This window comes from Microcaecilia unicolor, chromosome 6 (genome assembly GCF_901765095.1).
Source record: "Microcaecilia unicolor chromosome 6, aMicUni1.1, whole genome shotgun sequence".
NCBI lineage: Eukaryota > Metazoa > Chordata > Amphibia > Gymnophiona > Siphonopidae > Microcaecilia > Microcaecilia unicolor.
In genome coordinates, this window is record NC_044036.1 from 26,507,398 (window position 1) to 26,528,929 (window position 21,532).

At 46.5% G+C, this 21,532-nt stretch overlaps 1 protein-coding gene across 2 annotated transcripts in view; it reads right to left on the minus strand.

Moving 5' to 3' along the window:
* CC2D1B (coiled-coil and C2 domain containing 1B) overlaps window positions 1-21,532 on the minus strand; it is a 163,914-nt gene that overhangs the window by 45,373 nt on the left and 97,009 nt on the right. For both annotated transcript variants that reach the window (XM_030205466.1, XM_030205467.1), the window contains exons 13-14: window positions 18,613-18,737; window positions 7,399-7,594 (exon numbers count right to left, since the gene is read on the minus strand). In XM_030205466.1, the coding sequence (XP_030061326.1) occupies window positions 7,399-7,594; window positions 18,613-18,737 (321 nt within the window). The remainder of the gene's footprint in view (window positions 1-7,398; window positions 7,595-18,612; window positions 18,738-21,532) is intronic.

The window sequence follows — 21,532 nt, forward strand, 5'->3', positions numbered from 1 at the left end:
GTTAATATTTATTTATGTTGATAGACTGCCCATTAAAGCCAATTAGGCAGTTCACAACATTCTATTCTATAAAGGTTTTGTATACTGCTTTCATCCCCAGAGGGTTCATTGTGGTTAACAAACCAAGAATCTCATCAGTAGAGAAATTAACAAGCCGCACACAATAATATTAATATATAACTACAACAGTTTACAGACAGGACTTCATCCAAAAATACATAATAGCCCATTTACGCTATGAAGATCTGAATCAAATAAAAATGTCTTTAAATCCCTCCTAAAACTATAATATGTAGGCAATATTTTAATCTTCCAGGCCAATCTGTTCCAAACTCGTGCACCTTGAAATATAAAAGTCTTCATAAACAGATTTAAAACGAATATTCTTAAGGAAGGAAACCCAAGTTATAAAGTACAGGAAAACAGGATGAATATCCCAATGAGGGAATCAAAAACAATTCTGTAAGACAAGCTATTTTGAACTCAAAATGTTTCTGAACTGGTAGCCAATGTAAATTCTTCGTAAATAGTGTAACGCTCTCAAACTTCCTTTTACAAAAAAAAAGAAAAAATTGAGTGGCTGTATTCTGTAACATACAGGAAAATAAAACACAAAGTAACATACAAAATACATCAATAAAAACAAAATATACAGTCAATAATAAAAGCAAAACAAACCCAGCATCTTTAACAACCAGTGACCTCCTTGCCATGACAGAACACCATTACTTCAAGCAAGCAACAATGCTAATGACTGTTTCAAGACCAAAGGCCTGTAAAAATAAATGCTTTTGTCTCTGTCATTAACCAGAGTTCTATTCAATAGGACCTACTATAGATAATCGACACGTTGTTTCAGCAAAATGAATCCTCATTAGTGAGGGAACAAAGCGCTTTCTGATCATAAGGCACAAATTGGCCTATAAATTTTCAATACTATAATTAAATCAAAAGGTGCATCATTCTGAAGAGATTTAAGAATTAAAACTAACTTTCATGTCATGCAATAATCAATTCTATTCTCAGGGCCTGATGCACTAAACTTAACGAGCCGGTAACGAGCCATTAACGACCCATCAGTCCCATCCTGGTCCGGTCCGGAGGGACGCTAAGGAAACCCTGGCATGCACTAAAGACTTCTCCGAGCCATTTTCGACAACGGTAGCAGCTAACGAAAACGGAATGCAGATGAGCAAATTGTGTAAAAACCCTATTGTAATGAGATGCACTAACCTTTTCCGATTGCCTTAACGCTGGAAAATCTAACGAGAGGTCTGTACCTGTCGTTGGGGCTGCACAGGATTCAAAAACGTCTATAAAAAACAAAACAAAAAAAATCGGGGAAAAAAGTGCTCGTCAGGGACGTCCTTTATGGACGTCCTTCACTATATATATTATATATATATATATATATATATATATATAAATATATAAAAAAAAAAGACGAGCTGTGCCTATGGACGTCCTTTGCCCCCCCCCCCGAGATCGCTGCCACTCCCCCCCCCCTGCATTGAAATGACAGCTTCCCGCAGCCCTGGCATCCCCGCCATCCTCAGCACCCCCCCATGGCCCCACCCCGCCGCCACCCCTGAGGTCGGCGCCGCCGCTCCCCCCTCCACCCGCCCCCCTCTGTCTGCCACCGGGCCGGACCCTCACAGCGCCTTTCACCTCCGTGTGAAGGCGCTGCAGCAGGCAACAGCTGATCGCCTCTCTTCGGACTTCCCTCCTTTCCTCCATGGCCCGCCCTCGTCTGACGTAAGTAAAGGACATCCATAGGCACAGCTCGTCTTTTTTTTTTTTTTATATATATAGTGAAGGACGTCCATAAAGGACGTCCTTGGCATGCGCAAACCAGCCAGCATAACGCTTGACTGCTCTGCGCATTCTCGACCGGCCGACTGGCTGACTGTTTAACGATGGAATAGAGAATGCAAGTGAGAAACAACGAGCAGCTCATTTGCATTCCTATTCCTTGATGCATGCCCGTTCCTTACCGATTCGCTAAGGGAAGCGGTAAGGAAAGGGCTTTAACGAGCCTTTAGTGCATCTTGGCCTCAGTCTTACACTTTTCCCAATCTACATTTTGTAAAAAGGATACTGTACTTGGAAGTGTAGTGAGACATAGGAACTCTGCTTGGTATTTGTCATTTAGGGCAGCCAATGAGAACAAACCATTGGCACAAAATGCATGTGGGACATAGTCAGTACAGTTACCTGATTTAGCCATTATCTACCTGACTACGATAAAGGTTGCGTGAAATCCTAGGTGTGCCAGCTCTCCACTTTAGTTTGCTGTTTTTTTTTTTCTTTTTTAATAAGAAAGATATTCAATTTTAAGTTGCACTGAAGCAATGCATCCTTTTATCTTATTAAAATGTCTAACCACAAAAAAAGCAGAAATATGATCTTACCTGCTAATTTTCTTCCCTTGAGTCCCTCCAGACTAGTCCAAACATGTGGGTATATGCCCTCCTGTCAGCAGGCCAGGACTAAGAGCTTCTGGCATTCTAACATCACCCTGTCAACTGTGAGGCCCTCTGCCAGCTAGTATTTATTCAACAATGCAGTAACAAGGAACTCCACTTATCAAAGGGATAATCAATGACAGACAACTCAGAAAATTAAATGGGAGAAATCCAAGACAGTGGCAGCATACCTTACGCTCCATGGTGCGACCATGCCGAGAGTATTGTGTGTAATTCTGGTCGCAGTATCTTATAAGATACAGCAGAATCAAAAAAGGTTCAAAGAAGGGTGACCAAAATGACTAAAGGGATCAAACTCCTCTCACATGAGGTTAGGACTCTTCATCATGGAAAAGAGACGGCTGAAGGGGATATGACAGAGGTCTACAAGATATTGAGTGGTGTAGAATAGGTAAATATAAATAGATTTTTTACTCTTTCAAAAAGTACAAAGACCAGGGGACACTCAAGGAAGTTACATAGCACTACTTTAAAAACCAAAAAGAGGAAATATTTTTTTCACTCAATGAATAGTTAAGCTCTGGAACAAATTAACAGAGGATCAGCGGTTAGTATACCTGGGTTAAAAACGGTTTGGACAAGTTTCTGAAGGAAAAGTCCATAGTCTGCTATTGAGATAGACAAGGAGCAAGCCAATGCTTGTCCCTGGGATCAGTAGCATAAATCTTGCTACTATTTGGAATTCTGTCAGGTACTTGTGACCTGAATTGTCCACTGTTGGAAGGAGGATACTGGGCTAGATGGACCACTGGTATGACCCAGTATGGCTATTCTTATGTTCTTATGAGTCGGCTCTGTTTGATAATACCTAAGCACAAGTCCTGGCTGGGAGTTGTTTTTCTTTCCTCTCAGAAGACTTTCTTTGGGTCTGATGGACCAGACCAATATGTGACCTAACCAAACACTCAAGATAGAATTGTGCTGATGCTGGTGTGGAGGGAAAGGCATCTTCCTTTGGGCTGGACATCTGAGTCCTTACCAGCAACAACTCTCCAGATGGATGCAGACTATGAAGCTTAATTTTGTCCAATCACTTAATGCCTTATATTTTCTCTCTTATCTGGTATTCTTCAACTCTGACCTTTAAGATCACCTTCACATAATTCTGTTTCTTTGGTATTTTTGTCAAATATTCCTCATTTGCCCTTTGTAACTTTCTTCCCTCAAATACTTATCACTCATACTTGTCCTTCACTGAAAATGTCCCTGTGTTATGTTCAGAGCCTGTTTAAAAACAAACAAACATACATTTGTTAATGCTTATGGCCCATTACTAGGGCTAAGCAAGCCTGTCTATGGTCTGTGAGAAGACCAAGAAGACACAAGCTAGCTAATTGCCCTACTAGATCATAAATAATGGAATGTTAAATATACAAAGCTGACTGATGTACAAAACCAGACAGCTCTATACAACAGCTATACAGCCTCCATGGGGCGATCCTATATCATTGCAAAGCCAAGGAGTGGATTTGGAGAAGGTGGTAAGACCACTGACTACCGCTATGGATAACTCAGCAGCACTTTCAGAGGACAGGTTGGCATCTTCAGGTTCTAAAACTCCTTCTGCGATGTTTCAAGTTTTATTCTCATTTGATACACTGCCTCTGAGAAGCCTTTCTAGGCAGTTTACAATTACAAAAATAAGAAAGGTGGAAAATAAAAGAACTACACTATATGATAGAACAGGGAGAGGAAGGGGAGAATGAAGTAGAAGGAGGGATAAAGAACTATATTTTCTATCCAATGCTGCAGTGCTCCAACTTCAAGACCTTATTAGCCAAATGCATCCTGGACTAGGAAAGGTTTCAGTCCTATTTTAAAGGACTGTTCGTAGTGGAGGTGAAGGGGGAAAGCTTACTATGGTTTTGGTATTTCCTCTTCAATGGCCAGCAATATTTTCCTTCCAGTTGATTTGGGATGCTATACAAATTTTGAGAACTGCTTTGTGTTCTCAAGCAAGTGACGTTAAAACTAAACTTCAGTTGCAGGAGAAAAGGATACTTTACTGGAAAAGTTTGGAGGTAATGATGAAGAATTGGAAAGACTTAAGGAATCGACTAGTGTTAATTCAAAAATCAAGGAGAAATTAGGTCTTACTTGATAATTTTCTTTCCATTAGTCTTTCCGACTATTCCAGAATCTGTGGGGATAACTGTGTCCATCACCTAGCAGGTGGAGATAGAGAACTGAAAACTGAGTTGAGACGTCTCTCTCTTGGCATGCAGTCCATCTCCTCACAATTTACGTAGACAAGCAGTAAGGAAAAACTCAGAATAAACAAAACCACCTTAAACAACTCGCTAACCTAACACCAACCAGTCAAGCAAACATGTGAACCTCACATCCCTGGACAACTTGTAGAGAGCAAGAGATATGCAGGAAGCACCAAACAAGGTGACTGTCGTTATCTGACCCATTAAATCGCAACAACTAAACATCTCAGAAACCTTCTCCTTCTATTACATAGCTTCCTATTATTCCAGAATTAGTGGGATGTTTAAAAGCAATCCCTAGAGTGGGAGAGATCCTGGCGCCTCCGCTCTGAGGACCGAAGCCCCATAACCGTCTTCCAAGTGCGCCACAATGTCCACCCTGTAGTGTTTGGTAAAGGTATGCAGTGTCGACTTCATCGCTGCCTTGCAAATATTCACTGGAGACAGTAAGGTAGTCTCCACCTATGATGTCACTGTATGCCTCGTAGAATGAGCCAGTAAGGCCTGAGGAGCCTGCTTCCCCGCAAGCAAATAAGCTGATGCAATAGTCTCCCTTCAGACATCTAGCAATTGTGGGCTTGGAAGCCATGAGACCAAGCCTCTGTTTACCAAAAAGCACACTCTGTCCGATTTGCAAAACTCATTCATGGCTTCCAGATTTCTAATGAGGGCTCTCGCACATTGAAAAGCTTCAAGAAAGAATACAAAGCCTCTTCGTTTTCTCTGCAAAAGGAATAGGACGACACATGAAAGAGCCAGTCATTGAGACAAGGGTGCACCACTGTGATTCCCTGACGCCGAAGGAATGACACCGCCACCGCCACCACCACCATAACCCTTGGTATACACATTCTTGCAGCAGCGGTGGCCATATGGGTAAATGCAAGTACGCCTCCTTGAGATCGAGGGTGGTGAGAAATTCCCCTGCTTAAAAAAGGCTATGACTGCTCTTAGTGTCTCCATGCAAAAGCGGGACACTCGTAGACAGCAATTTAGACCTATGAGATTTAAGACTGGAAGAAAGGTGCCTTCCTTCTTTGGGACAATGAAGTACACAGAATATCTGCGTTGTCCCTGTTCGGCCTGACTGCAGCAGTAGGTGCCTATAGGCAATATGTAATAAAATCTGCCTCGATATGTTAATATTCATGTGAAAGGTGGGCAAGTCCCAGTTTTTGTAATTATTCAAAATCAGTTTGAGATCTCATGCTTATGCCTAGGTAGAACTAAGTCTGTCTATTCTAATTACTTCTTAGCCTCAGTTTACATGAGCAGAGGTTTGTTAAATCATACTGAATATCAATGTGTGATGCAATTTGTGATCTCCAACTCCCTTTATAACTTGGAAATAATGGGATGTAAGTTTATCACAGGTCATTGGGAAGTCATTAGACCCTGTATGTTTTCAGGACTGGCATGTAGTTTGGGTGCATTTGGGGAATGGTGTCAAGCTGGCAATTATGACACAAGAAATGAATGGGGACTGGACCAAGGCTGACTACAGTGTTCTACTTTCTATTGCTTTTTGCTTGGGATTCTTTGTAAGACACGTAAGAATCAGTAGTACAAGACAACATTAAAAATGAATGATTAGGGATGCTTCTTTTTTGGAGGATGTCTTGAGGACTTTTGCTCAACAAGGTTTCTTCTCGATGTGATGTGTATGATGTTTGTTTGATATGAAAATGCTAATAAACACACTTTCAAAAAAAACAACCCAAAACTAGGTTTCTTCTCGTTGCTTTATATCTCAGAGTTTTGGGGCCCCCTGACTTTCAACACAGAACCATGTGGGAGAGGGAATTGGAGTCACTTATGACAATAGTGAATGGGCAACCTACAGAATCTCTGCTTCCTAAACTTGCAATGTCCTCTAATATTCAGGAGAATCATGTTAAAATACTTTATTGTTGGTATTTAGTTCCAGAGAGACTACACTGTAGGTACTCTGCTATCTCTCTTACTTGCTGCAGGTTGTACGCTGGGATGGGAACTCTGTTACATATATGGTGGTCTTGCCCAAAGGCCAGGGCCTACTGAAAGAGCATCCAACTTCAAATTAAGTTGCTTACTGGCGTGCAAGTTCCTTGGGATAGAGTGATTCCTGGTTTTACTTCAGTTAAGCTTTTTGTTCGGTATTGCCTAAGTGTGGCTAAATTAGTTTTGGCTGAAGCATGGAAGGAGCCAGGTGTGCCCTCCACATGTAAATGGTTACCCAAGCTTCGATTATATATATTATATATATAACTGCTGTTTGCCATAATTGTCTCTCTGAATGGGAGAAGGTCTGCGGACCACTTAAGGATAAGATATGATAATTAATCACTCTGTTCTTTCTTCCCTCCCCCCTTTTTTTTTAAATTATGATTATTATTATTATTGTGGGATGGGGGAATTTTGTAAATTGGAGGCAACTAAATATTAGTACTGACTTGAATTGTTTATTTGCTACTTGGTTTATTAGTAACTATACAGTGTATCTACTGGGTTTTGCTGTTATTCTCGGCTTTGTTGTTTCTGTGTTGTATTTGTTAACATGCTCTGTTAATTGTTTGTTGCCTTCTATTTCCAATAAAGAACCTCTTTGAAATTAAAAAACAAACAAACAAACAAACAAACAAAACAGTGAAATTAACAATGAACAATCTAGGATTCTGCAGTGCAAACAAACTGATTATACCTTCCTAAAACGTCCTTACCTGCAGAAGAAAGCTGTTCTCTGGATGGAGACCTGCCAGGAGATGGTGGGGGCTGCATACCTCTTTGTCTTTGCCCAGGAGACTTTTCTCCCTGCTCTCCTTCAGGAAGCACCAGAAGTGGTTTAACAACCTGTATTGGTTTCTCAGGCAAGTGGGCTGGTTTTTTGGCAACTGGATGCAGCATGGCAGGCCCACTCTAGAATGGAAAAGGAATTACATATTATTACATGTTAAAACCCGCAAACAAGGGCACACGTCTCACGATTTGTGCAAAGACAGAAAGCATAATGAAGTAACCTTTTGCCAAATGCATACATGTTGCATACATGGCCAGCTATAAATTCATTTTCAAGATGGGTAGGGTGTAGCAGTTAAATGTACTGTTTTGTGAAGATCCCCACACAGGCTCACACTTCCTGTGTAAAATCTCGTGGCGCTCCCACCTGGACAGTAGTACCTCGATATCACTAATATGTCAAATGTATCTAAATGTACAGATATATAATGTGGAGAAAAAGTCTCAGAATCGCCGCCCCGCCAGTCCACTTCCGCGGGCTATAAGGCAAGAGCGTGGCGTGCCATCATGTGACTTCAAAAAACTCCACGTGTAAGCAATATCTATCTTAAATGGATATTCTTCTACTATTTACTTAGTGTGTCCACCATCCATTTTACCTATGTACTGTATTTCTTAGATTCAATATCTTCTTTACTTGGCAGAATTAATATCTTCAAAAATGAATGCAATTATCTCAAAAAAACAAACAGAGGGGGGCCGCCCCCAAAGCACTTAGCTTAATATGATCGCCAAAGTGTCCATCTTCTCACGGCCCCTCTCTCTGGTTAACCGACAGGGAACCCCCGTTTCGCGGTTGCTGAATCAGGGGTATTTTCCAAAAAGTTCTTGTTTCAAACTGGCATTCACTATCATCCATCGGATATTTCCAAGAACATTAATTCGTAGTGCACTGGTCCCCCCTGACATGCAGGACACCAACTGGGCACCCTAGGGGGCACTGCAGTGGACTTCACAAATTGCTCCCAGGTGCATAGCTCCCTTACCTTCGGTGCTGAGCCCCCCAAACCCAACCCAAAACCCACTCCCCACAACTGTACACCACTACCATAGCCCTTAGGGGTGAAGGGGGGCACCTACATGTGGGTACAGTGGGTTTCGTGTGGGTTTTGAAGGGCTCACATTTACCAGCACAAGTGTAACAGGTAGGGGGGGGGATGGGCCTGGGTCCGCCTGCCTGACGTGCACTGCACCCACTAAAACTGCTCCAGGGACCTGCATACTGCTGTCAGGGAGCTGGGTATGACATTTGAGGCTGGCATAGAGACTGGTAAAAAAAACAATTAAATTTTTTTTTTTTAGGATGGGAGGGGGTTGGTGACCACTGGGGGAGTAAGGGGAGGTCATCCCCAATTCCCTCTGGTGGTCATCTGGTCAGTTTGGGCACCTTTTTGAGGCTTGGTCGTGAAAACAAATGGACCAAGTCGACCCAAATGGACCAAGTCGACCAAATGCCCGTCAGGGACACCCTTCTTTTTTCCATTATTGGCCGAAAACGCCCATCTCTTAATCACGCCTCAGTCCCGCCTTCGCTACGGTGCCAACACGCCCCCGTGAACTTTGATCGTCCCCATGACGGGAAGCAGTTACTGCCAGGTACACACAGATATGACGCGGGCTGGGGTAGGAACAACCGCAGCAGCCCGGCGGTACTTCCTTTTTAGTGGGCAGTAAGCCCGCGTTGGGCTTACTGCTGCTTTGTAAAAAGGCCCCAAAGTGTTTTATTTGTAATGTGCTGACGTCCGGAGATGGGAAGGCAGCAGAACTAGAGGACATGAAATGAGATTGAAGGGGGGCAGACTCAAGAAAGATGTCAGGAAGTATTTTTTCACGGAGAGAGTGGTGGATACTTGGAATGCCCTCCCGCGGGAGGTGGTGGAGATGAAAATGGTAACAGAATTCAAAAGTGCATGGGATAAACAAAGGAATTCTGTTCAGAAGGAAGGGATTCTTAGAAGTTTAGCGGAGATTGGGTGGGAGGCGGGGCTAGTGCTGGGCAGACTTCTACGGTCTGTGCCCTGAAAATGGCAGATGCAAATCAAGGTAAGGTATACACAAAAAGTAGCACATATGATTTTATCTTGTTGGGCAGACTGGATGGAGCGTGCAGGTCTTTTTCTGCCGTCATCTACTATGTTACTATGTCTTGAATATCTTACCCATGTTATATGAATGTTTTTCCATTTTTGCCTATTATGGTACCATTTGTATTCTGATAGCATTTTATCATATAAGATTGTTTCACAGTGCTGTTAAAATGTTTATATTTCTAATACTATCCAGCTTATTTTCGAAAGAGAAAGACGCCCATATTTCGACCCAAATCGGGAGATGGGTGTCTTTCTCCCGTGGGTGCCCAAATCAGTATAATCGCAAGCCGATTTTGGCCGTCTTCAACTGCAATCTGTCGCGGAAACGGCCAAAGTTGATGGGGGCATGTCGGGAGGCGTGGTGAAGGCGGGACTGGGGCATGCTTATCAGCTGAGGACAGATGGGCGTCCTCGGCTGATAATCGAAAAAAGAAAGGCGTTTTAGCACGAATTTGGGTCACTTTTTTGGACCCTTTTTTTCATGAACAAGTGCCAAAAAAGTGCCCTAAATGACCATATGACCACTGGAGGGAATCGGGGATGACCACACCTGACTCCCCCAGTGGTCACTAACCCCCTACCACCAAACAAAATCCAAAAAACTTTAAAACCTTTTTTTTCCCCAGCCTGTATGCCAGCCTCAAATGTCATACCCAGCTCCATCACAGCAGTATGCAGGTCCCTGGAGCAGTTTTAGTGGGTGCAGTGGACTTCAGCCAGGTGGACCCAGGCCCATCCCCCCCTACCTGTTACACTTGTGGTGGTAAATGGGAGCCCTCCAAACCGCCCCCAAAACCCACTGTACCCACATGTAGGTGTCTCCCTTCACCCCTAAGGGCTATGGTAATGGTGTAGAGTTGTGGGGAGTGGGTTTTGGGGGGGGGGGGGATTTCGGGGGCTCAGCACCCAAGGGAAGGGAGATATGGACTTCAAAGGTAGTTAAGGTAAAATTATGTATCATACCTGATAATTTTCTTTCCATTAATCATAGCTTATCAATCCATAGACTGGTGGGTTGTGTCCATCTACCAGCAGGTGGAGATAGAGAGCAAACTTTTGCCTCCCTATATGTGGTCATGTGCTGCCGGAAACTCCTCAGTATGTCGATATTAAAGCTCCATCCGCAGGACTCAGCACTTAGAGAATTACACCCACGAAGGGACACTCTGCCCAGCTCACCACCGCCGAAACGGGGGAGGGGAATTAACCCAGCTCATCCCCACACAAGTGGGGGAGGGGAATCCGTCCAGCTCATCCCCGCGGAGCAGGGGAGGGACACCACACCCGCCGATGCGGGGGGATCTGGCTTATCCTGCAACCGCAACCGCGGGAGGAGCTGACTGACCCTAACACCGCCGAAGCGGGAGGGGTACAAAGCTGCCCTACAGCCGCACGAAGTGGGAGGGAGTGCCGGCAGAATTTAAGTCTCAATCCAGCCCCGTAAAACGGAGGGGAGAGGAATGCAGCAGCTCACTGTAACACAAACTCGTCTCAACTCTTGAAGAATCCAAGTGAAAAAACTTGAACACGAAGTCCTCCTGAAGGAACTGAAGACTAAACTTGAACCTGAAATGCAACCAGAATAGAACCAATACAGATATCTGGGAGGGGCTATGGATTGATCAGCTATGATTAATGGAAAGAAAATTATCAGGTATGATACATAATTTTACCTTCCATATCATCATGCTGATCAATCCATAGACTGGTGGGATGTACCGAAGCAGTACTCACCCAGGGCGGGACATTGAAATCCCTGACCTCAACACTGAAGATCCAAACCGGGCCTCCGCCCGTGCCGCCACAGTCAAGCGGTAATGCTTGGAGAATGTATGGGCCGATGCCCAAGTTGCCGCCTTGCATATCTCTTCCAAGGAGACGGACCCGGCCTCTGCCATCGAGGCCGCCTGAGCTCTAGTGGAGTGAGCCTTCAGCTGGATAGGCGGCACCTTCCCCGCGGCCACATAAGCCGCTGCAATGGCTTCCTTGACCCATCTTGCCACTGTAGGCTTAGCAGCCTGCAGACCCTTACGAGGACCTGCAAACAGGACAACAGATGATCCGATTTCCGGAAATCATTGGTCACTTCCAAGTATCTGATGATTACTCGTCTCACATCCAGATATTTAAGAGCAGAGTATTCCTCTGGGTAGTCCTCCCTACGAAAGGAAGGGAGACAGAGCTGCTGACTCACATGGAAGCGAGAAACAATCTTGGGTAGGAAGGAAGGCACTGTGCGAATAGTCACTCCTGCCTCAGTGAACTGCAGAAAAAGCTCTCGACAAGAGAGTGCCTGGGGCTCGGAAACTCTTCTGGCTGAAGTGATAGCCACCAAAAAGACTGCTTTCAACGTCAGGTCTTTCAGAGACGCCCTCGACAAGGGTTCAAAAGGCGGCTTTGTAAGGCTCTTAGCACCAGGTTGAGATTCCACGCAGGCACCACTGAGTGCAGAGGAGGGCGCAGGTGATTAACTCCCTTTAGGAAACGCACCACATCTGGCTGCAAAGCCAGGGAAGCACCCTTCAGGCGGCCCCTGAAGCAAGCCAGGGCCGCTACCTGGACTTTCAGGGAACTGAGCGACAGGCCTTTCTCCAGACCTTCTTGCAGGAACGCCAGCACTGAAGAAATTGGAGCAGTAAATGGAGAAAGTGAACCTGCTTCACACCACGCTGCAAAGGTACGCCAAACCCTGGCGTAAGCAGTAGAAGTAGAGCGCTTCCTCGCTCTCAGCAGAGTGGCGATGACCTTGTCTGAGAAGCCCTTCTTCCTCAGACTCTGCCGCTCAATAGCCAGGCCGTAAGACCAAAGGGGGAGGGATCCTCCATCACCACGGGACCCTGATGTAACAGGCCCTGCTCCACTGGCAGTCGCAGAGGTTCGTCCACTGAGAGCCTGATCAAGTCCGCATACCAGGGACGTCTGGGCCAATCCGGACCCACCCGGACTAGCACCCTGCCCAACAGGGGCCAGGGCGGGAACACATAGAGAAGCTCTTGTGTCGGCCACTGAAGGAGAAGAGCATCTACTCCCAGGGATCGAGGGTCCCGTCCTCTGCTGAAAAAGCGCGGCACTTGGCAATTGGCCGATGACGCCATCAGATCTAGGCTCGGCTGGCCCCAGCGCTTCGTGATGTCCAAGAACGCCTGAACAGATAGCTGCCACTCTCCGGGCTCCAAGGTATGGCGACTGAGAAAGTCCGCCTTGACATTCCTGACTCCGGCAATGTGGGCCGCTGACAGCTGTTCCAGGTTCGCTTCCGCCCACTGGCATAGATTCATGGCCTCCTTGGCTAGAGGGGCGCTCTTGGTACCTCCCTGGCAGTTGACATAGGCCACAGCCGTGGCATTGTCCGACAGGACCCGTACAGGCTTCAATGCCAGTACCGGGATGAACTCCAAAAGCGCCAACCGAATGGCTCTGAGTTCCAGGAGGTTGATAGACCACTCTACCTCTGCAGGAGACCAGAGCCCCTGCGCTGTCCTTCCCAAACAGTGGGCTCCCCAGCCCGACAAAGAGGCGTCCGTCGTGACGACAATCCACTCCGGGGTCACCAGAGGCATTCCTGCAGACAACTTGTCTGTCTGCGTCCACCAGCTCAGCGCCTTGCGCACTGCTGGGTCCAAGGGAAGGCGCACAGCATAATCCTCCGACATCGGAGTCCAGCGCTGCAGCAGAGAGTGTTGTAGTGGTCTCATATGAGCCCTGGCCCAGGGCACTACTTCCATCGTGGCCGTCATAGAGCCCAACAGCTGCACATAGTCCCAAGCCCGAAGAGGAGAGGCTACTAGGAACTGGTCCATCTGAGCCTGAAGCTTGACAATCCGATTGTCTGGCAGGAACACTCTGCCCACTTGGGTGTCGAATCGAACTCCCAGATACTCCAGGGACTGAGTTGGGCGCAGCTGGCTTTCCTCCCAGTTGATGATCCACCCCAGGGAGCTCAAAAGAGCAACCACTCGGTTCACAGCTTTGCCACACTCTGCATAAGAGGGGGCTCGGATCAACCAGTCGTCCAGATAAGGATGGACTGTACTCCTTCCTTCCTCAGGAAGGCCGCGATGACCACCATTACTTTGGAGAAGGTCCGCGGAGCAGTAGCCAACCCGAACGGGAGGGCTCTGAACTGGAAGTGTCGGCCCAGTACTGCAAAACGCAGAAAGCGTTGATGAGGAGGCCAGATGGGAATATTCAAGTACGCTTCCTTGATGTCCAAGGATGCCAGGAACTCTCCTGCCTGCACTGCCGCTATAACAGAGCGGAGGGTCTCCATGCGAGAGCCTGATTGACCCCTTGAGGTCGAGGATAGGCCGTACAGAACCTCCTTTCTTTGGTACCACAAAGTAAATGGAGTAACGTCCCTTGCCAAGCTGATTTTCTGGCACCGGAACGACCGCACCCAGGCGGATCAGATTGTCCAAGGTCTGCTGCACTGCCAAAGCTTTGACCGGAGACTTGCAGGGAGAGAGTACAAACCCGTCTCTTAAGGGTCGGCAGAACTCTAGCTTGTAGCAGTCTCTGAAGACTTCCAGCACTCAAGCGTCTGAAGTTATTGTGATCCACTCGCCTAGAAACGAGGACAGCCGTCCTCCAATCTGCACTGGGGCGTGGACCAAGGCCCCGTCATTGGGTACGAGACCCTAGGGGAGGACCGTAGGGAGCACCTCCGGGACGGCGGTCTCTGCAAAAGGAATGCTGCTTGGGGGAGAATATCCTCTTGAAGGAAGAGGGGGCAGAGGAGCCCGACCTGCCCGGGCGGTACCGACGGGCTTCCTGAAACCGTCCTCTGGAGGTACCGGGGCGAGCACTAGCCCGAGCCCTGACCTCTGGTAACCTCTTGCCCTTAGACGTGCCGAGATCGGTCACGATTTTGTCCAGCTCGACCCCAAAGAGCAGCTTGCCTTTAAAATAGAGAGCTGCACGGCTTCCGTCCCCGCGGGAATCCCGCGGAACCCGCGGGAATCCCGCGGGGACGGAGGCAGTTCCTGCGGGGTTCCCACGGGGATGGAAGCAGTTCTGCGGGATTCCCGCGGGGACGGAGGCAGTTCCTGCGGGGTTCCCGCGGGGATGGAACCAGTTCTGTGGGCTTCCCGTGGAAGTGTAAGCTGCACCTGCACCAGCCTCTCATCTACCGAATACCAATTTATTTGAGTGCTGTCTCCTCCTCCTCTTCTTCCTTGCTTTAACAGCATAAATGTGGAAAGTCTTCCATTAAGGAGGTGGTAGAGTCACAAATGATGACGGAATTCAAAAAGGCGTGGGATGAACACAGAGGATCTCTAATTAGAAAAGGGAAGTTATATAAAAGCTAACCTTAAATGGCTGCATGTGTGTGGATATGTCAAGTGACACTTAGAAGGCGACTCTGGCTGTGATGAACTAGAGCTGATACCTGACAGACTTGTATGTTCTGTGTCTCATACATGGCAATCTGGTGTAGGATGGGCTGGAAAGGGCTTAGACAGCAACTTCAGTGGCTGGAACATGAGGACAGTGCTGGACAGACTTTTACGGTCTGTGTCCCACAAATGAGAACATGAATAGGCTGGAGTGGGCTTTGATGGCAACTCCAGCAGTTGGAACATAAGGATGGGGCCAGATAGACTCCTGTGGTCTTTGTTCCAGAAACACGAAAGAAAGACCATAATCAAGTATATAATATCACACTCGTTGATTTAATGATGAATTGATCATGAGTGTGACTATTGGGCAGAGTGGATGGACCGTTCAGGTCTATTTGCTGTCACTTACTATGTTACTATTAATCCTCTTTGCTCCCAGGCTGGTGCACAGACCTCAGCTCTGACACAGGCACGAGAATCAGATGTCACCTGACCTACTGGCGCGTGCATGTGGCGGCCTCTCAGCACACACTGCCAGTGAATCAGAGACAAATCTTACATGTGGGCACCAGAGTGTTCCAAGTTCCAACTTCCATTCCTTCCTTGCCTACAGTGCTGTGGCTCAAATCCAGAAAGGGAGCTGACTGGAACTTTCTTTATGTACTATTAAATTCTTACGGGGATGGGTGGGGATGGGTTAAATTCTTGCGGGGACGGGTGGGGACGGGTTGGGATGGTTTAAATTTTTGCGGGGATGGGTGGGGATGGGTAAGATTCCAGCGGGGATGGGTGGGGACGGGTAAGATTCCAGCAGGGACGGGCGGGGATGGGTAGGATTTCTGTCCCCGTGCAACTCTCTACTTTAAAAGGCAATCTAGCCAGGCGGGATTTAGAGGCGTGGTCAGCAGACCTATGCCTCAGCCAAAGCCACCGCCGCGCAGAGATTGTCTGAGCCATGCCTTTAGCTGAGGCCCTCAAGACATCATACAGCAAGTCTGCCAAATAGGCTAAGCCCGATTCCATGGCCGGCCAATCAGCCCTCAAGGAAAGATCCGAGGGGGAAGCCCGCTGCACCATAGTCAGGCACGCCCTGGCCACATAGGAGCCGCAAACTGAGGCCTGCAAACTTAAAGCAGCCGCCTCAAAGGACGACCTTAAGGCCGCCTCCAATCTTCTGTCTTGGCCGTCCTATAGGGCCGTGCCACCTTCCACCGGCAACGCCGTTTTCTTAGACACCGCAGTGATTAAAGAACCCACGGTAGGCCACAGATAGGCCTCACGTTCACTTTCAGGCAAAGGATAGAGGCGGGACAAAGCCCTAACCACTTTAAGGCTCGCTTCCGGGGCATCCCACTGAGCCGAAATTAAGGTGTGCATGGCCTCATGCACGTGGAAGGTTCTATGCGGGCGCTTCGTCCCCAGCATAATGGCAGAGCCAACAGGGGCTGAGGGAGAGACGTCCTCCGGAGAGGAAATCTTCAAAATGCCCATGGCCTGCATTAACAGGTTGGGCAAATCCTCTGAGCTAAAGAGCCGCGCTGCAGAGGGGTCATCCGCTCCATCCGAGCGGGGATCCGTCTCCTTCAAGGAATCCGCAAAGGACCGTTGGGAGAACTCAGATACGCTGCCCTCATCTACATCGGAGGAGACAAAGTCCTCCAAGGCCTGGGAATCAACCCGAGGGCGTTTACCTCCGGGGGCCTCAACCTGTTTACCAGACGAGGGAGCAGGGGCAGCGTTTTGCATAAGGAAGGCCTGATGCAGCAGCAAAACAAACTCGGGGGAGAAACCCCGCATACTGTGCACTTCCGCAGCCTGGGCTACAGCCCTAGACGCACCCTCAACCGGCGCTCGCAAGAGCGGGGGAGAGACATGCTGCGCATCCAAGATGGCGTCCAGCGCGACACTCCGCGAAGGAGCCGCGCGGGAAAAACGGCGCTTAACTTTAGCCGCTTTTGTGCCGTCGCCCAAATTAAGGGCGTTCATGGCATCAATGTCTCCCACCTCAAGGGCGGCCCAAGAAGAAGCCGTCCGAGCCGCGTGGCCGGCCAATATGGCGGAGGCGAGCCGCGGGGGATGGGCGTTTATGGCGGGAAAAAACCGCCACACCGGAGGAAGGACCGGGACACTCATCGGTCACGAAACTGTCACCCAACAAGGGCGAATCAGACTTTAAGACCCCCGCATCCCCTCTGGAAGCGCACACGCGATCCGGGGAGCGACTCTTTGCGCCCTCGCCCTCCGACGCCATAGGCCACGTGGAGACCAATCGGGGAACCCCCTGCCCGCTATAAAAGGTAAAAATTACCTGCTGTCCGCTCCGAGCTGTAACGACCTGGTGTCCCAGTGAGTAGCTGCAATAAACGTTTAAATAAACGTCGAAATAAACGCCTTTAAGGACGTTCAAAAATTTTTTTTTTTTTCAAACGGAGCCAGCGGGAGGGGGGAGAAAAGGAGGGACCTGGCGCCACCAGGTTTGCACTTGCTCAAGAAGAGCCCTCAACCCCAGGCACTCAACAAAACCTAAAAATTAGGCTTGGAGGCCTAGCCAGAGCTGCTGCTGTGTGTGACCACCACCTGCTGAGATAGAGAACATACTGAGGAGTTTCCGGCAGCACATGACCACATATAGGGAGGCAAAAGTTTGCTCTCTATCTCCACCTGCTGGTAGATGGACACAACCCACCAGTCTATGGATTGATCAGCATGATGATATGGAACTTTTTTTTTTTTTAATTGTTACAAGTGCCCCCTAGGGTGCCCGGTTGGTGTCCTGCCATGTGAGGGGACCAGTGCACTACGAATCCTGGCCCCTCCCACGACCCAATGCCTTGGATTTGTTCGTTTTTGAGCTGGGTGCCTTCGGTTTCCATTATCGCTGAAAAACGATACCGCCCAGCTCAAATCCGCACAAATCCGATGCATTTGATTGGCACAAACCGTATTATCGGGAAAAAGATGGACGCCCATTTTTTTCGAAAATACGGTTTGTCCCGCCCCTTCACATACCCGTTCTCGGAGATAGACGCCCATGGAGATGGGCGTTCGCATTCGATTATGCCCCTCCACATCATCTTAGCTCTACTACTATATTCAGTTTACCATCTCCAAGTTTACCTCATTGATTGTATTTATGCTTATACTGTACTGTCTTGATTATCCGACCTTCAGTAATTCGACCATCTGGCATATCCTACAGGAACCTCAAACCTCTCCACCCCACACCCCGAGATCATCACATTTATTTCTATTACAAAATTTTGTTTTAGAACAAGTTTTGAAAATGATGCATTGATTGAAGGGTTTATGCAGTGTTTTCTGTATTATCCGACTTTTAAGCTATCCGACAATGGATTGGTCCCATTTAGGTTGGATAATTGAGACTGTATAGTATTTAGTCATTTTACTATTGCTACGTTGTGAACAAAATTATAAGTTTTATGTCGTTGTACTTCCTATATACCACCTTGTGTAAATCTCTTCATAAATGCATTTAATAAATCCCAATAAATAAATAAATGCAAATTTATCTTATACATATTCGTTATGATAATCCTGAAGACCAGACTGGCTAGGTGTGCTTCCAGGAGAGGGTTGAGTAGCACTGTAATAATGTATGGAAAATGATTTTTATGTAGATTTCTCATTTTTTAGTACTCTTAGGCATAATCAAAGAAATATAGCCCTTTACAGAAAAAGTGCACCATACCTCATCTTCCCCATCATCGTCTTCTTCTTTCATTTCTGTATTTGCGAGTTTGCTGGCAGATTCCAAAATGCCAGCAATGGTGCTTTCACCTCCAGGATGTTCCATGCCAGGTATTGGAGGGAATCCTGAGGAAGGAAGGAGTTTGGGTGGTCAACGACACATTTCAAGTGTTTAATTTTATTTTTCATCTCCAGTTTCAAATATGAGCATTTAAAAGGACAATCTGATAGGTGATTTAAGTCTAAAGGGCACATCTAAGAGGTGTGCCCCTTTGTAGGCTACTTTGGGAACCACTTGGGATAAGGAAAGGGTTGCTCTTTTCAGTGGGAAAGAACAACAGAGATTTTATTGCTATGGTATTGTTAGACTATGTTGGGAAATTTCTCTACTGGATAAAGGACTATGTCTGTTTTTTTGCTATCACTGTATGTGGGTAGCATACTACTCTAACCCCCCCCCCCCCCCCCCCGGTTTACTAAGCCGTGTGGCAATGCTGACACAGCCCGTATTAGCGCTCAGCTTAGTAAACGGGGGGGGGGGGGGGGGGACTTATTTTTTGAATTTTAGGAGAGAGTTTGAACGGGGAGAGTGATGGATTTTTTTTCTGTGGCTTTCAATGACGGTCAAGGGGCATCAGAATGTTTGGGAGTTATTTTGATGGTTACAGGTAGAACTGTGGCTGCATTAGAAAAGATCAACCAAGGGGGAGGGGTGGGAACTCAAAACTGGTTAATGGCAATTTCCCAAAAAATGGATGAAGCAGGTTTCTCCAAGATGATACCCACAATGATGAGGAATATACAGTCATATACAGAATACCTCCAGGTCCGAGTAGCTTTGTCTAATCTTCGTGCAATTAGGCGGCAAAAGATGGGTGATCACGTGAGAACATTACATTGCCTGTATTTCAAAGTACATTCAGTACTTAACTTCTTAGAAGAACATAAGAATAGAAATACTGGGTCAGACCAATGGCCCATCTACCCAGTATCATGCTTCCAACAGTGGCCAATCCAGGTCACAAGTACCTGGCAGAAACCCAATTAGTAGCACCATTCCATGATTCCTCAGACAGTGTCTTTACCATGTCTGTTTCAATAGCAGACCATGGACATTTCCTCCAGGAACTTGTAAAAAATTTTTTTTTAACCCAGATACGCTAACCTCTGTTACCACATCCTCCAGCAACTAGTTCCAGAGCTAAACTATTCTTTGAGTGAAAACATAGTTCCTCTATTTCCATGTAATTTCATTGAGTGTCCCCTGGTCTTTGTACTTTCTGAAAGAGTAAAAAAAAATCAGTTCACTTTTACCCGTTCTACACCACTTAGAATTTTATAGACCTCAATCATATTCCCCCCCCCCCCCCCCCCTCAGTTGTCTCTTTTCCAAGCTGAAGAGCCTAACCTCTTTAGCCTTTCCTCATATTGGAGGAGTTCCATCCCCTTTATCATTTTGGTTGCTCTTCTTTGAACCTTTTCTAAATTCGCTATATCTTTTTTGAGATACAGCAACCAGAATTGAACACAATACTCAAGGTGAGGTTGCACCATGGAGCAATACAGAGGCATTACAATATTCTTGGTCTTATTTTGTATCCATTTTCTAATAATTCCTAGCATCCTGTTGGCTTTTTTGGCTGCCACCACACACTGAGCAGAAGATTTCAGTGTATTGTCTACAATGACACCTAGATCTTTTTCTTGAGTGCTAACTCCTAAGGTGAACCCTAGCATCAGGTAACTATGATTCAGATTATTCTTCCCAATGTTCATCACTTTGCATTTGTTCACATTAAATTTCATCTGCCATTTAGATGCCCAGTCTTCTAGTTTCCTAAGATCTTCATGCAATTTTTCACAATCCACATGTGTTTTTGACATCTTTGAATAGTTTTGTGTCATCTGCAAATTTAATCACTTCACTCATCGTTCTGATTTCCAGATCATTTATAAATTGTCTGACCTCTACTCATACTGCCCATTGGGGATACAAATCCATGAAAAGGTGCCCATATTTTGTCAAATTTCTCCAGGCAATCATTTTTAAATCACTGTAAGTTTGCTCAAATTATATGCATACCACAATTTTTGCTTCAGTTTGCGATACAATAGGTTATCTCTGATCTTCCAACATCTGGCCACTTTTCTGTGTATTATGCCAAGCATGGAAAGAGTTCTTTAGTTTGTTCCTTATCCAACTCTGGTGGAGATCACTGTAGGAGGAACTCTTTTATATCTAAAGGAAGCCTAAAGTTCAACATACTTTGAAAAAACTCATATATGGCGGAAACCAGATTTGTCGGGCCCAGTAAGGAACAACTAGCCTCATGGATTCACAGTCCTGCTTGTGTGGTAGTAGAAACCTCCCTATGAGAGAGATGAGAGGTTACGAAAACAGAAACAACTGTTCGCCAAGGAAGGAGGAAGGGAATCAATGGCAGGCTATTGTGGGCCTAGAGCCTGGAACAGAACTGAGGAATACAAAAAAAGCAGATCGTGTAGAAATGAAATGCAATTTATTTAAACAATACAACAATATTTATATGAGTACAAACAGCCCGACACAGGCCGTGTTTCGCCCAACTGGGCTGCTTCAGGGGCTATACAGAAAATCCTTTGTTGCCAAATATAAGGCAGAATGTAGAAATCATGCATCAAGGGTTGGTTTGGAAAAAACCCATGCATCAAGGGTTGGTTTGGAAAAAAACAGCTGAGTCAGAGATTTCAAAACGTGATCCACTGATATGGAGCCAGTGCTTCGGTCACATATCTCTGGGTTTGCTGAAGGATTTTCTGTATAGCCCCTGAAGCAGCCCAGTTGGGCGAAACACGGCCTGTGTCGGGCTGTTTGTACTCATATAAATATTGTTGTATTGTTTAAATAAATTGCATTTCATTTCTACACGATCTGCTTTTTT